The sequence below is a fragment of the Plectropomus leopardus genome, chromosome 13, assembly GCF_008729295.1.
Source record: "Plectropomus leopardus isolate mb chromosome 13, YSFRI_Pleo_2.0, whole genome shotgun sequence".
NCBI classification, from domain to species: Eukaryota; Metazoa; Chordata; class Actinopteri; order Perciformes; family Serranidae; genus Plectropomus; species Plectropomus leopardus.
The window spans coordinates 30,404,026-30,420,848 of record NC_056475.1 but is presented as its reverse complement, the minus strand read 5'-3'; the positions used below and the strand labels follow the sequence as shown (position 1 = coordinate 30,420,848).

General features: G+C 38.1%; 1 protein-coding gene across 1 annotated transcript; it reads right to left on the bottom strand.

Moving 5' to 3' along the window:
- Positions 1-3,395: 3,395 nt before the first annotated feature.
- On the bottom strand, positions 3,396-16,044 carry tmem218 (transmembrane protein 218). The gene is made up of 3 exons (XM_042499898.1): positions 15,573-16,044; positions 13,920-14,022; positions 3,396-3,764 (listed from the first exon to the last, which is right to left on the bottom strand). Exons 1-3 carry the CDS (start codon positions 15,680-15,682, stop codon positions 3,630-3,632), a joined length of 348 nt encoding a protein of 115 aa, XP_042355832.1. The 5' UTR covers positions 15,683-16,044; the 3' UTR covers positions 3,396-3,629.
- Positions 16,045-16,823: the final 779 nt, after the last annotated feature.

Below are 16,823 nucleotides of genomic sequence, written 5' to 3'. Positions count from 1 at the left end.
AGATGGCAGTCGCCGTTTCAGGGATATTTTTAGGCTTCACTTAAGCATAGCGGGGGTAAGTGGAGACACGTCATCCATTTTTAGATACAGTCTATGGGTGAACATTGATAGTGGTAAGATAAGCTCTGTGTAAGGGTGAATGTGCTGATGATCTGGGTTATAAGATGCCTCATGGATGCTGGACCACATAGCATTCCAGTCAAAATCCTGGCTTAAACCTGGGCCATCTAGTCTCCAAACTCTCTCCATTGGGAGTGTTACAAGCTCTGTAGTCAGCCAGTTTGAATACCGTAGCCTTAGTTTTCTTTCATTCAGTTTCGGTGCACTGTAATCGGCTCGTTTCCCAGCGCCACTTTCTGCGGGGGCTGGGATCATGTTTTGCGGTAATCATGCGGTCAATTACAGGCAACAAGTCCCTCCAGGTTGGAAGGTTTCAGATCCCCTGTCCCACCCTGCTGAAATCCCCTCCGTTCCCTAGCTTGTGTGAAACCATGCGGTGGATTGTTGTGCAGAAAGAGGACCACAGTATGGAGATGTGGGCTGGAACTAATAGGATTGGTTTTGATTCATTAGATTCTCTTTCATCATCCTGGTTGGAATTCCACTCCACGTCTCCTCGGGCTTCACACTTTTAAAATGGAGGTGGGAGGGGGGCAAGTGTTTATAATTGAGCCTCTAGACTGCAAAAGCTCATTACTCTCTATGGAATCATCTGCTTATTTATACCCCATGGAATCAGCATCATAACCATGTGAATGCAGCGCTGTGTTTGTCAGAGCGCTGACAACACAGGACAGGATATGATTCAATGGCTGGCAAAATGCGGAACCAGAATGCAGAATAGTAAAGCACAAAAGCAAAACGCAGTGATACATGTTTAGCCTCTAAATAACTTCTCACAGATAAATCTACAACCTGCTGGTTAATGTTACATATGCTGTGAAGGAAATGGAGAGGAATGAGAAATTTGCAACCCATAGATTGCTGGGTCGTAGTAGAAGGATAGTAGTAGAATAAATCACCTGTACAATCCTCCTTTAAACTTCTTACTACACACATAAACAAATGATGAATCTTAATATCAGTTAAAGCAGCTAGCAGTTTCTTTCCTGGTGATTCTAGAGGGATAGTTTGACACTTTTTGAAATACATTTGTAGAGCTGTCAGCGTTTAATGCCTTAATCATGATTTAATCAAGGTCCATATTTAACAGAATTTTTTTTGTTTTTGTAATCGTCTTAATCTCAAGCTGACATTTTCATATTTAAGAGGCTGTACCACGTCATGCTAGCCTCTCATTAAGGTCGGCTAAGTAACATTCCAAAGTTAGAAGGCCATGTTAAGACAAGGCAGCCCTACTAAAAATGGAAAAGAATTTCCTTTGCGTTTTTTAAAAAAATCAGATGATAACACTGTGAAAACAAACTTTGTGTACAAGGATCTGCAAAAACAACTGCAAATGCTGCAGTTTGCATGCCGGTACACACCATAGAGAACACTACAATAGTGGTACAACAAATCTACACTTTACTGGAGGAGCATTAATAAAGTAATTAGAATCAGCAGCACAAACACAGCTCTGTAGTCCACTGTTTTGGTTATTGTTGTCCTTGTACTTGTGCATGGCTATTTGTCTGAAACGTAATACCCATGCAGCTGTGACGTTACCGTTCTCACAGGATCTGTGCATTGCCAGTTTGCACGGCGACAGAAGGGCTTTGGTTTTCAAAAAATTACATTCTAGAGCCTGGAAGCTTGCATTTTCAGGCCCACAAAATGCCGTTGTGTGAATGAAAATCCAAACCACAAAAAAAGTTCAATGTTTCATGCAAAAACCATTGCTGTGTAAACAATCCCTAAATTTTGACGATGGAAATATGGTATGGCCATTTCACAAAGGTACCCTGACCTCTGACCTCCATATATCTGTATGAAATGGGCATGGGTACCCATGCGTCTCCCCTTTACAGACATGCCCACTTTATTTTTGTCCCATGCAGTTTTTTGGTGTCATTTGAATCCTAATTAAGACAATTTGGTGTGAATTGCTTCAACTTGTCAGTAAGGATTTTAAAACTGTTTTACAATGCAAAATAATGGAATTGAAAACATCAAAAAATGTGATTAACCATAGAAATTGTAAATATCATCATTTGACAACCCTGCTTAAGGTAAAACTCAAATTAACAGCTCAGGCTTTTATTTGCTTAAACCATTAAACTCTGCAGGCTTATATTTGGGACAGGCATCTATGGGTCAGGCTTTTCATTCCCTCATTGTGGGAGGCCCACTTGTCTTGTAGTTTAGTCAGTAGTTTATTAACTGGTTAACTCAACTTCTATGCAATATACACACGACTTCCTCATAAAAAAAAAAAAAATGAATGTGAGGAATTAGAATACTCCCTGGCACCATGAAAAAAGCCATATGAGCTTCTTAGTTAAGACTAAAAGACAGAAAAATGAAGAAAAAGTAAAAAAAAGAAAGCCTCTTTTAATGGCATCTGTTGGCATTATTTTAGAGTAAAATTGTCTTCATGTTTGCACAACGTCAGACAAACTATCTGCTCCAGTTTCAGATGGCTGTACAATTGCTGAATGCAATTAAATGTTTCTAAAATATCGGTATCCATGCAGCACCAATAGCAAAATTTTAATTGCAATGAAATTTACATTTCTTTGTGTTTCTATGTAGAACAAAAAAACTGCATTTTGTCACTATCATGTCAGTAAAATGCTGTATGCATATGTTCAGTGATATAAAAACTGTATGCCAACTGAATTGTTTATCACATTGTGTTATGTCATGTTTTTTTATGTGTGAAGTTACTCTGTGCGGAAGTTATCATCAGAGTAATGCAATTTATTGGCATAATTTAAATAATCTACAGCAAATAATAATAATACAAATGATTAACCATATTCACATTTTTTTCTGTTGTAGGGTTACATATTTGCAGGCTTCAGACACCTGTACTGTCAAGGGGGCATCACGTGAGATGCATTTAAAATTCAGATGAACTTTGACTGAGTGCACTGTTTCATCCAGAGATAAAAGTGTGTCGCACTGTTATTTACATTGACATTAACTTGACAAAATCAGCATGGCAATGTAAATATTTACTTTATTTATAAAAGATTGCGTAATTTATTTCTTTATTCATTATTATTTTTCTTTATTTTATATGACTATTTTCTCCTATTTTGGTTATTTGTGTAATGACAACCAAATATATACATGTATTCACATGTCAAACACTTTTATTTTGAAAACATAAAGTTGCAAAAAAAAAAAAAAGATGGAGCGTCTGTGCTGTTGAATTGAAAAAAACAACAACAAACAAACTCTACAACATTTATTCATATAATTTACTGACTGATACAAAGTGCTGTTAAAACAACCAGCGTACTGCTGGATATCTCACTTCTGTTGGTTGTACAGAAACAGTCAACAACCTACAAACAGTTTCCTTCTGAGGAAATGATTGGCTCTCCTGCTGTTTGTGTTTGGGATGCATTCTGTAGTCTGTTTCCACATGAAGAGGCAGTAGGGGCTCTTGTCGGCCCTGCTTGTCTTAAGTTGCGTACATCAGTTATGTGGTCCCGGTGCCAGCTCTGACCCTGGCAGCTCTAGTGTGTTCTTAAGGCCTTGGCATACACCGGCTCCAGGAAATGAAAGGGGAGCAGCATGAAGAACAGCAGCAAAAAGACCACGCTTACCACCGCCAGCAGCACGTAGCGGCCGATGAACAAAGTGTCCACTATCTGTAGAGACAAAGAGGGAATGCATTCACCTTTTGGAGGTCTTAAAGCACATACTGGAGCTGTTTTTACAGAGTAAATAGTGTTCAATGTATGCAAATGCATGGTTGTTCAAAAATTCAGTATTTGCTCTATCAGCCACTAGATGTCAGGAGAGGGCCTTCACAAAAGCTGTGCGGAGAGATTTAATGTGGCATTACGTGAGGACATTCTGCATACACACACACACACACACACACACACACACACACACACACACACACACAAATTAAAAATCCAATACCTTGTTTAAATTAACCCTGTGAAACCTGAGCTTTCCAAAGCATGGGAAGAAGGCAATGAACAATTAAAGAAGAAATGATCTGAAGTGTATGAAGTTTAAAAAAAAGAAAAAAAAAACACAGAACAAAATGACCTGGGAATATGTGTACTCTAAAAAAATGCAATCATCATTAGAAATATACTTTCTCCCGAACTTTTTTCATTTTTTTTCCCTAGACATTTTTTCCTTAGCATTTCTTACCATGTTTTTGATTAAAAATTAAGCCGATGTGCTCTTGGTTCAATGGTTTTAACACTTCTGATGACAAAATAAGTTGATATTATGTTTTTTCTGTTTTCTTAGTTGACATCTTATCATAACTGATGGTCAGCAGCAGTTGAGTTGTACCAGTGCTGAGATATATCTGCCCACGGACTGACAACTTTGCTGCCAGTTGCATTTAAGCTGACTTCTTTTTTTGTGGTGGACTGGTGACTGCTGTCTGCTGTGGGCTCTGAGAGAGGAGGGCATATTTGGCTCCATGAATGCACAGTTAGATTTAATTTGAGATATTTCTGAGTGATAAATTGCCCAACTCTGCTGCATTCGGCAGGCCTGCATTGACTGTTTTGTTTTGTTGTGAAAGTGACGGAGACCTCAAAGCCGACACAAACAAACTGTGTATGGTACATTTTGGGTCCTGAGTGGTGAAAAGAGGGCAGAAAAATAAGTACATTCCCTCTTCAGTAAGCACTCTCACTGCAATTTCAATTTGAGATCATACAGCTACTTTTACTATTTGGCTAAAATTAACACTTACGATACAATGCTTTATGAGTAGTGATTAATTCCCTTCATGTACTTATTGGAGCCATTTCCAGTAAGCACTTATAATTTCACTTTTTTGTGGGGGTTGCTTGAATGCATCACCTGACCTGGCATCTCAGGCTGCTCTCATCAAAGACAGGTGTGCTGGATGAGTCAAGCAGAGAAGAAGCCAGAGAGGATCTAGTCTTCAGCTGCTGTGTGTTTGGTTAAATCTCAGTTTTTTAGTTTGATAAATTCATTCATGGCCACATTGATTTGAACTTTGTTTTTGTAAAGGCCTGTGTGGGAATGTTTTTTGAGTTTTTTGGATTTTGTTTGAATGTGACAATCTGACATATCAGTTGAATGTCACACAGCAACTCTCCTCACATCCTGCAAATCAATGGACACCTGAAGCACCCTGGATCATCAAAAGACAACAGTGAGTACAAACGAATACAGCAAGCTGGTCACATATATATATATTTTTGTTAAGAGATTAAAGAGTAAAGATTATTTTTTTGGGCTTTTTTATTGCCTTGAGACATGCAGCAAAGGGCAGAGGCCAGAATCTAACCCACTGCCCCTGCAGCGAGGACGTAGCCTCTGCACATGGGGCGCCACTTTATCCACTGAGCCACCAGGCACCCCAAGTTGGTCATATTTACCATGATGTATGTGCACAGCTTTTTCAAGGTTATTTAGGAGCTGCAATAGTACTGGAATCATTTCTGTTGTATTACTGGCCTTATTTAACCCTTTGAAACCAGATCAAATTGCTCTGATTTCATTCAAAAACACTAGGAGAAGGGAAGAAGCGAGTTAGCATGAATAAGCAAAAAAGTTTTAAGAAAATTACCTGAAAATATGCACAAAAAAGACCTGTAAAAATGCAGAATAATATTCAATATTTTTTTACTGTAGCATAATAAAAAAAAAAATTATAAATATAGTTTCCAGGATATTTCTCACTATATTATGGATAATGTTCTGAAAATAATTCCCTCATTTTTAAAACTATTTTTCTAGGGGTACTTTTCACTTTTTTTTTTTGCAATTTGTGGGACATTTCTTGCCAAGTTGCTCATTGCCTTTTTTTAAACAAACAACAAAGTGGCCTGCTGGAAAATATGTAATTATATTTTTTCAGTAAAATAATTGTAAATAAAAATATTATAATTATAATTAATAATATAATTATTTTTTTTAAAAATCACTAATTTTGGATGATTTTCTAATAATTATGCCTTAAAACTATTTTTAGGTTAATTTTCTTGTCTCATTTTAGTATTTTCTTGTTGGATGTTTCTTGCCAAGTTACACTACCATTTTCCTCCAGGTTTTATAAAGAAATAAGTCCAGTCTGCTCAAGTTGGAAAGGATCATATAGCTTGTGAAAGGCATCTGAACGCAGCCAAAGAATGCTGAACGCTGTCAAAGAGTTAACAGATCTGCCAGACAGAACTGATCCACATTCAATACTGTTTAGGAGGCCATATTTACACTGATGCATTTTCATTTTAAAACAGCATTTTGAAATTAAAACAATCTCTGTGCATGAGCATTTTAGCACTGTTTCAGAAATAATATTCATCATGCTAGCATATCTGAATGTGTTTGTATGCATACAAATTAAATGCCTGTAGTTGTATTGATTTTACTGCTGATTTTTAATGCGAACATGCCCTTGCATATTTCCTGCATTTTGGCCATTTTTTTTTTCTTAATTTTTTTTTCGGCAGTTTTAGAAGAAATCATGTTTTCACCAAGAATTTGAGATGCAGCATCTACGACTAGTGACTTTTCAACAGATTTGACAGTCAAACCTATGCCTATCTCCTGATTGTAACCGAGCCCGTACCGTACGGAGGCTCTGACATCCAGTCCAGTGGCGATAACTGATTCAATTACGCTTGGGCGGTATGTAATATTTCATCTTCGTACCTTCCTGAAATTTCACCTGGGTACATGTTATAACAGTAAAAGTGTGCGGCGCTACTTTCTCGCAGTTTTTCAGACTAATAAATACAAAATAGAAACCCACAAAATGTTGAGAAAAGTAATAACCCTCACATCTATTTTCCTTATTAAACAGAAAAATACACTATACACTTTGTGCATTCAACTTTCTCTTGATTGCTGAAGACTTATGAGATTGAATTGCCTCATCGACTTCATTCAAACTTGACAAAAACTAAATATAACTCACCTAAACTGTCTTGGTTATTTAGTAAGTAAGTCCACTGTTCCAACAATCACCAGCTCTGGTTTAGTAAAAAAAAATCCTTAATTCACTAAGTTAGATGTAAAAAACATGCTGTTATTCACCACGGTCTCTCTCTGCCTGCTGGCCGCCGGCTGTTTACAATCCTGTATTTTTTCCCTCCACCACTTGGTGGCACTCTGTCTTTCAGCTCAGCTGTCTGTTCCACCAGTAGAGACTGGAGACTGAGCTCTGGTGGTGCGTGCTGTGCACTACATACAATGAGTTTAACAGAGAGAGGAATGCCTGTATTTTTTGCAGTATTGAAAACCACACATTTAAGATTTCTAAATACCCTGCTATACCATGATACTGCCCAAGTCTAACCGGAATAAGACGTGTATGTTCAGGGAATAACTTGTGCAGTAGGGTATTTAAAGACATAGCCGGTTTGTTGTTCCACTGTTTCCTCACAGCTTCTAATTCTGGGGTGCTGTTTATTTTTTGATACTGCTGTTGTTTTATCTAGATGGATGATAAGTGGGGACACAACTCAGGGAGCACTGCGTGTAATGCGTCAATTAGCAGATCTGAAGCAAACGAGGCGCAGAGACAATAGATCTCCGAGATGTCATAAGTGTTGCTTAAGTTAGACAAAGTTTGGAGTTCATAAAGTTGCCATCGATAGATTTAATCAACACTTTGCTGATAGCTCTGGGTCTGTGTTAATATTTAGATCATAAGCCAACCCTGAATACACAAATACAAACTGAGAAAATGCCCTTAAGCCAGATAATACCAGAAGAGTATCAGCCCTACTGCTGACTACAGAGAGATTTCACAGGGACTGTTGTGGAATGAGTGTGTATGTGTGTGTGCGCAAATCCACTGGTGTCTAGGAGAGGTGGGGATGATATATGCCGTCTCTTATGGATGCATTTAACACATCTCACTTTTTAATTTGCCAATTACACAGCAAGCAGGAACCCAAAGTGTGGGCCATGTTTTATTAATGTGCCATTGAGCGCACGGGTGGTAGCTGGCAGGCGGGTGGGGGGCAGGTGGGAGAGGAGGGTGCAGTATAAACCACCCCCTTCCCTAGTCTGGGACTAGCCTAATTGGCACCATGATATTTTACTTTTAGTTAACAGCGAGAGGTTAGACATTTCTTACACAGTCTGCACACATTCTTACACAGCGGAAAACACACGCTATCAACTACTCTCTCCTAGCAAGCAAGATTTCAGGTTTTGTGTGAGTTAACTAATAATTAGTCTACATCAGAAAATGATATGAACACAAAATGTCATTGACTGTCCTCAATACAGCAGTTTTACACCTTCACATGCATTTTATTTTTGTTTAATGTAAGTATTATATATGTCATGTATGTTGTTTTATACTCATAATTTAAGTTTTTCATAATTTAAGGGATACTCAGTGTTCTTTGCTTAGGGGCCACTTAACAGAAATGACAGGGAGCCAGGGGCAAGTCGCAGCAGCCCCATACATGTTTCTAGGATTTCAAGACATTTAAAGGATTTTAGGACATTTCTAGGATTTTAGGATGTGTATATGATTTTTGGAGTTTTCTAGGATTTTAGAATGTGTCTAGGATTTTAAGGCATTTCTAGATTTTTGGGACATTTCTAAGATTTTAGGACATTAGGGGCTTAGCTAGGACCTCTGTTAGGAGTGTGGGGAATCCTCTACCTTCCGCTTTTTTGATAAACAAGCTCAATTTTGATGTTGTTTTAAGTACTCTGGCACCTAATGTACACTAAATGTACAAAAAACATTCTCAGCATGTATATCTCTTCATTTTAACTGTGAATGAGAAAATTTTGGGGGGCCACTCGGCACCCTGTTGGAGGCCAGATCTGGTCCACAGTCTGTAAATTGAGTATAACTGAACTACAGGAAGCCTCTAGCTCACAGACTGTATAAATAATGGACATAGCCACCATGAAGTCACCCATTGGTTTGTAGACTGCCGTTCAGAAGCCTTGAACTGGCATTTCCACTCATGAGCCCCTTTCCCACCACACACAAAACTCACTAACACTTACTAACATCTGGCTTTTGTATGTTATATGGAAAGGTTACAACTGGCAGTTACACCCGCATCAAATGACTCTGCAGTAGTAACAGGTATTTATCAGCTCCAGCTTGGCAATCAGCAGGGATGGAAATAAAATGTCCTGGGTAAACGAGCTAATTTTAGCCTCTTAGTAGTGCGGTGCAGTGTATAACCACACACTGGAGCAGAAAGATGTCACCATCGTTTGGTCCTGTGTAAAAATGCAGGGGTGGTAGGTATAAAGAGGGGACTTCATTGTGGCCAGATAGCGCCATCTCTGTTTGAGAGTGGCCAATGACAAAGTGACAGTATATGACAACTTCAAAATGAAAACTAAGCCATTTTATTCTATTCTAAAAACTACCCTTTAAAATATGCAAAAGATGACTACATTCCTTTCATGAAAAAAATTGCAAATTACTTTGAGAAGCCTCTTTACGATTGTTACACACTATAAACATGTGAGCTCCTCAAATGAAATATTTTGTTACAGATCGTCACAATTCAAGAAATAAAAGGGGACCATAGATTATTGATAAAGGTTGCTGTACAAAGCAAACCAATGGGGTGGTGATGACTTTGGGACTTTTTTAAATACTGCGGTCAATGTCTAAAGTAGCCGTGTGTTGACTTTAAGCCTTAAACAGAAAACCAGGAAGTCCCATTTTGCTGTGTCTCTCTGTTGCTAGTCTAGTATCTGCTTTTGCACAAAGGCTATAAAATGTGAGCTAGCCGGGACGGGGCTCTGCTCCGCTATTTCTATGGGGTGGCAGCTTGCTTGGCAGATCTGGCCGGCTTATTGGCACGACCCGGAGGCAACATGGGGGAGTGTTTGTTCTGTGTTGCTGTTGGACTAAGATAAAGCAGAGCAGGCCTTTATGACAAGCACATACACAGACGTGCACACACAATGACACATGCCATTTACAGGCACACAGCGGATACTGGCTTATATTAGAGTCTTTGGGATAGGTTGTTTAGAATCACCTACCTCAAAACTACATAAAACCTGAATCCTTAGTCAGAGGATTCAGAGCTTTGTCTGTTGGCATTTGCCCCCCACCCCCACACACACTCACACAAAAAAAACATGAATTACCTTTTGACATACATTAACTGTAATCATTAGGAACTAAGAGAACTTTTATTTCATTTACTATTTTTAATGTTAAATAATGCATCAAGTGAACTGAGCCATGTGTGCTTGAATATCATTTTTGGGAGCATAAAAGTGAGTATGAGATGACCAGTGAGTTAAAATAAGCTGTTTGTTTTCTGGGCACTGAATCCTCTTTTTCAGTTGTCCCAAACATTTGGTAGTAATGAAAGCCAAATGGCCTCACAACAGAACTGAAAACATCCCAGGCCTGCTGTTATTTCCAGCTCAAGTACATTATGTTGTCATTATGCATTAGCCACAATAACAGACAATAAGAAAGCAAGACTCAGTGTTTTTAATGCAATAAAAGGTCTGATATAATACTGATTTGGAATATTTCTTTCGAATGGATTCCACAGCTGATTATTTTTATTATGCCTCTTCATGTAGTGAAATGCCCATTCAGCATGTTGGCACCTTTCAAACCAAATCATCGACATTTCTTAAACTCTAGAGTGAAATAATTTCTCTGTCGTTTTTGGATTTTAATGTAGAACAGCATACTCATTCATACCAGGATGGACCACTGTTTTTGCTAGAATGTGAATCACAATTGTTCTCTCTCAGGATTAAGATCACGATTTTCTCACACAACTCTTATTTTTTCATTTATTGCACTCTTAGATGCTTAAGTGAAAAAAACATGTCTGAGATGCTTGCTGGGTAGACAGGGCTTTATATAGACAACGCTAACATAAGACAAGTGCTCTTGTAACAAAAAAAACCCTCAAGTCTTTTTGTCTCTTAGATACATCAAAATGATGAACTTATAAACTGTTAATTATACAAAATAGAGTGTAAAGTTACAGCTTTTGAATAAATAATACACATACTGAAGCCTCATTCCCACTGCACAAAAAAAACTACTAACAACTGCTAACATCTGGCTTTTCAATGCAATGGGAAAGTGTACAACTGGCATTCGCACCTGCGTCAAATGACACTGCAGCAGACAAGGGTATCCTTGTCCTAGCTGGCTCTGATAGGCTCCAATGGAAACTAGGGATGTAACAATTCACTCAACCCACGATTCGATGCGATTCACAATACTGGGTTCACAATATGATTTTCTCAAGATTTTTTTTTTAAATACAAAATGAGATTACAGAAAAGTTATGACTGAAAAATATTCCATTAATTATTTCAAACAAAAAATATACAAAATACTTCACTTAATCTTCTTTTTATTATTTCTAAAGTAGGGTATACATGCAAGACACCAACTATGCAATAAATGCATTTCTGGACATTCACAATGTCCCCTGATGTTAAAGAAAACCCCCTTTCACTGGGACAGAGGTGGCTGCTGTGGAAAGGGGAAAGTTGGCCATTTCCCACTCATGGATGTTAAATTGGGCACTCTCTTTGGCTCTTGTACTCATTTGGGCAAGCAGGGTTGCAAATGCACTTGGTTTGACCGTGTAGTTGTGGTTAAGGAGTAACGTGCATAGGTGGGGCTGACCGGAGCTCCTTTCTATGATGCCAGCTTACATGCTGCATCATGTTAGTTGTACTATTTGTGTAGTTCAACACCCTCTTGCAATATTTACAGACTGTTTTTGTCTTTTCTGTTATCTGCTCGCCTTTATTTCTTTCTGACTTGAGGAAGCTCAAATGCTGCCACACTCTCGATTTGAAACTGGAGGGTGCGTCTTCTATTTCAATATCACCTGTCGCAAAGCCTTTGTTTTGTCTTATTTATGTTTGCGAGTTGTCTCTTGTGTCAGACATGACGTAGGATGTTGAACACAGTGTCATGACACATTGAGCAAAGTCAAAAACAGATTACGCCCAATGCTGTTCAAAGAAAGTATCGCAGTTCATTTTTCATTTCACCAATTTGAATCTCACATATTTTGACTGATCAATTTTTAACTGCCTTGCAATGCATCATTACATCTCTAATGGAAACAAAACACCCATCACCAATCGATCCAAATTAGTCTGCACCGAATTTGAAACGGAGACTCAGTAAGTAAGATATATAAGGAGAAGTAACCACCATTATGTTTTCTCAGGCCTCCATGCTGCTTTCTGCTGTTTACTAACCTGTTTTCCGGCCTGTCCATAAAGTCGAACGAACACACCAACGACCCCGACACACAGAAAGGCATACTCATGTGCTGCAGTGCCGTCTACACAGCTCTGCTCTACTGACAGTGGGAAAGCAGTCCATTCCCTATTTTTAGCCTGTTTACTCGTGTTTGGAAAACCTGCGTGTTTGCACCAATTTTGTTGGGAAAGGGATATGACCAGTATATGACACACTTGTCTTGAGTGGCTGTAAAACAGTGGATATTTCATTTTCTGTAGATTCTTCACAATAAAAGTCCAACATTTTGCTGTATAATAGCTTTTATTGTGTAGCAGCCTACACAAGAAATATTGATTTTTCATCGAAAGAGACTTAATACTATCCATCCAAAAACGAGCATGAATCTGTAAAATGATGCAGATATCTGAAAGTACAAACAGCAACGTGGGAGAAAAACTTCACATCAAACCACATAGTTAAAAGCTACAGTGAACACACAGGAAGTTTAAAAACTCCGGGCTATTGCACAGACATGAGTAAAGCCACAACACATGCAGCCTGTCAGCTCTGACGTGACTAATTTGGGGTCGACATGTGTCTATCTGTGGTTTAAAGTGGATTATAATAATAAGTAACACTTGTTTGTAAGATTTTATTGCACTTACAGTAATATAACGAGAGGTTAACTAATGTCACCTGTGTTGGTCACATTTCTTTTTCCTCCAAGCAACAGGAAATCAGCTCTCACACTGAGCTAAAAATGAAACAAGTGCACATAAACTAGCTAAATAACGTAAATAAAACACTGAAACACTGGATTGTTCCGTAGCAAAGAAGTCAACATGTGAATGCTGCATGACATGAATACATAGGGAAATAGGAGTGAGTGAATTATTATTATTTAGAAATTAGATCACAGGGCCGCATGAATCGAAATTGTGATTTTTTTTCTCAATTAATCCTGCAGCCCTAATTCATACTTAAGCCAGGACATGAGATGTGAATTTAAGTTCACTTAGTTGACAAACTAATAGCTGATAGATGCGATTTAAACTAACATATAGTTGTGTGAGTGTCTGAGCCAGTGTGTGTAAGTAGGGGTCGACAGATTAGCGGCCTAGCCAGTTATCAGAGCCGATGTCTGTGTTATCTGCATCTGCGTTTTATTTGAATGATGAAATTAATTATTAAAAAAGTGTGCGTATCACACTCAAGCAACACCAGGGAAGCCAGTCTGCAATATATGCAAAAAAGTGTAGCATGGGAGGGTCTTTTACTTTGTAAAATTTCAGGGAGCTATTTTTATTTATTAATTTTTTTATTAAAACATGTCATCAAATTTTATTTTTAAACAAGTTGCTGGGAACTTGTTGTATATGATGTTGAAAGATTCAGTTTTGATTAAACATTTGCTAAAGGCATTTCAACGAAGTGTTGTATTAGTTTGTTATATTCCAAATTCATATTTGTTCCAAATATCAGTTATCAGTCTCATTAAGTACCGGTATCGGTGTCAGCCCAGTGTCAGTCTGATGTATCGGTATAGCCCCTGAAAAACAATATCGGTCGACCCCGAGTGTAAAGATGTGTGAGATCACTGTGTAGAGCTCACCTCTATCTCTTTGAATGGGGGAGCTGTCTCTGGGCTGCGAGGGAAAAACACCAGCACTAAAGTGATGGTGAGAGCCAGTAAGAAAATGGGGATGACGCCCAACCTGGAGAGACACAACACACACACACACACACACACACACACACACACACACACACAAGTTAAACAAAGAGAATGATACAAAGTCTCCCACTGCTGATTTGTGGCTAGACTTGCAGTAAACACAAGGTTATCTGAGGATAATGTTATTCTAAAGTACCAATCAAAACAATGGTGTTCTTTATTATGTTTATAAAAAAAGTTGTTAACTTCCCAATTAAGTAAACTGCACCATGTTTCACCCCATTTAAACGCCACTGTAATTGCCCCTTATACCAGTTGTTGGTTCACAGTGTATTCGACATAGAGATGAACATTTACTGACTTAAACAGTATTAGGTTCCGTTGCACTTGTATTAATCAGCAGGGACTGGGAGGTGTGCGCCCTTAGCAGTCCACTAGTATAGAAGCATGTGGGTATAACAAATTGTTTCATAGAATTTAGGTGAGAAACTATTTTTTTTTGTTTTTTTTTGTTTATCTATTTGGGTAGACAACTAAACAAATAAAATTATGAGTTACGTATTTGTTAAGATATATTTTTAAAGCATCTCTTTCTCATATTTTATGTGAATTTTCTATTAATTTATCTGTCTATTGCTTTTCCTTTAATTTCAGTATCCCAGTACAGAAATGATATGTTTATTGTAAGCACCCAAAACCTAGGCAAATTCCAGTAACACATTTTTCTCCATTACAAATAGATTAATAACTGCTAAAATCAGCTAAAGGTGTCTTATGAATCCACATCCACTCTTCAATGTGACACCTAATTCGACTATATTTCAGCATTAAATTTCTTTATCTCTACATCTTTCCTCCCTTTAACCCTTTGAAACCTGGAGTGACATCTCTTTTCTTGTGCTTCTTTCACAGGTATTCCTATGTATGACCCCTGAGCAAATAGTTGCAGTTTCTTTCAAAAGCATGGGGAAAAGGCAATGAGCAACCTGGTAAGAAATCTTCCACAAATTGCAAGAAATTAGTAGATTAGAAAATTATTTTTAAAAAGAAAAAAACAATAGCTAGGGAAAAAGATAAAATAAAAGAAAAAAAACAAGGGAAAAACTATGTTATGTATATGAACACATCTAAAATTATGTTACAAGTTACAGTTTTTCCTCTGATTTTTAACTTTCTTTTACTTAAAAAAGAGTTGTTTTTTTAATTCATTCATTCATTCAATATTTGTTTAATAATGTTCTTTTATTTTATTTTTTGGGGGTTAATTCGTCTGTCATTCTCCTGCGTTCAATAGTTAGTTTTTTCCTCTTTTTCTTTGCGTTTTATTGTTATAAAGGGTTACCTCATTGGTCAAACATATGCCGAATTTTCGAGACAACCTTACTTATGTCATAGTTTACGTTATCTATGTTCCAGATGATGTGTGCTTTGGCTAATAAGCAAACCAAAATTAAAGTGAAGGAAATTTTAACGGGATAAGGTTTACACTGATAAATTCCCCCCTATCTGGACTACCGTCCACCAATCTCTGCAAACACGTTCAGACCGGGTGCGTGTCGGGAGTGTTGAGGAGCTGCTGTCAGCACTCACTTCGCGGATCCAGAAGCTCTCAGCAGCATCATCCCGAACACAAGAGCTGCGATCCAAACCACCGCGAGGACGAACACGCCCGTCCCGACCTCCAGCACGGTATTGGCCATTTTCGTTAAACGACGCTTCAAGGTAGTTTAGTCGACAGACAGAAGAGTTATTCCGTGAAGTGGTTAAACTGTGAAATTAAAACCGACGTTCGGGACATTACTAACAACGCAATGCTATCGCTAAACAGGTTAACTAACGCTACTTTATATACTGTAGTTAGCTACAAGCTAACTAACTTCCTCCGTTGTGTGGCTAAGTTTATGCTAACTCTAGCTACCTCTATGCTACGACCGACAGATGCATGCTTAGTGAAAATTCAAACTTATGGTGATCCTAACGCATTTTCCCCGTATATATCAAATTTGTTGTACAATTATTGAATAATTACTCAAGTAGTAAGCAGCTCGAGAGAAATATCAGTGGTTCTCCACCGCGTCTTTTGCTTCCTGGTAACAGCAAGCTGGAGTTTGATTGGATACACGAACGCAAGCTGGGCCAATCATATGCGTCGTTACTGAAAATCCAGTCTCATAACAAAACACCAATGGTGCACATGGCAGAAGCTTGCATTAAGAGAGCCAAACTTTTTTCCTTTTCTATTTTATCAACATATTATGTAGCTTATTAGGTCGATCAGTTCATCATTCAAAAGCCACATCATCAACCTCATCATAACTACCAACAACTCAGTAACTAAAGTCAACAAACAGTGTAGGACCATCATGCACCCACTAGACCAGTTATACTCAATTTACGGCCCTTGGGCCCAATCTACACTGTTGTTTTATAGTGGTATACATAGGGTGCCAGAGTGCATAAAACAGCATCAAAATAGAGCTTGTTTATAAAAAAGTGGCAGTAGAGGATCCCCCGCAGCCCCCAACAGAGGTCCTAGTTGAGCCCCTAATGTCCTTGAAATCATAGAAGCATCCCAAACTCCTAGAAACACCCTAAAATCCTTGAAAAGTCATAAAAAAAAATATTAGAAATGTCCCCAAATACTAGAAATGGCCTAAAATTCCAGAAACATGCTAAATATGTTGAAATGTCCCAAAATCCTAGAAATGTCCCCAACTCCTGGAAATGTCCGAAAATCCGAGAAGCCTACTAAAATCCTCGAAATGTCCTAAAATCCTTGAGACATGCTTAAATCCAGAAATGTCTCAAATTCCAAGGAACATCCTAAAATCCTAGAAATGT

What these genes read in the sequence shown, in the direction of transcription:
- tmem218 (XM_042499898.1), bottom strand. Translation starts at nt 15,682, where the DNA reads ATGGCCAATACCGTGCTGGAGGTCGGGACGGGCGTGTTCGTCCTCGCG. An exon ending in AGAGCTTCTGGATCCGCGAA is followed by an intron (nt 14,023 to 15,572) that starts GTGAGTGCTGAC and finishes GTGTCTCTCCAG; the next exon opens with GTTGGGCGTCATCCCCATTT. An exon ending in CCCCATTCAAAGAGATAGAG is followed by an intron (nt 3,765 to 13,919) that starts GTGAGCTCTACA and finishes TTGTCTCTACAG; the next exon opens with ATAGTGGACACTTTGTTCAT.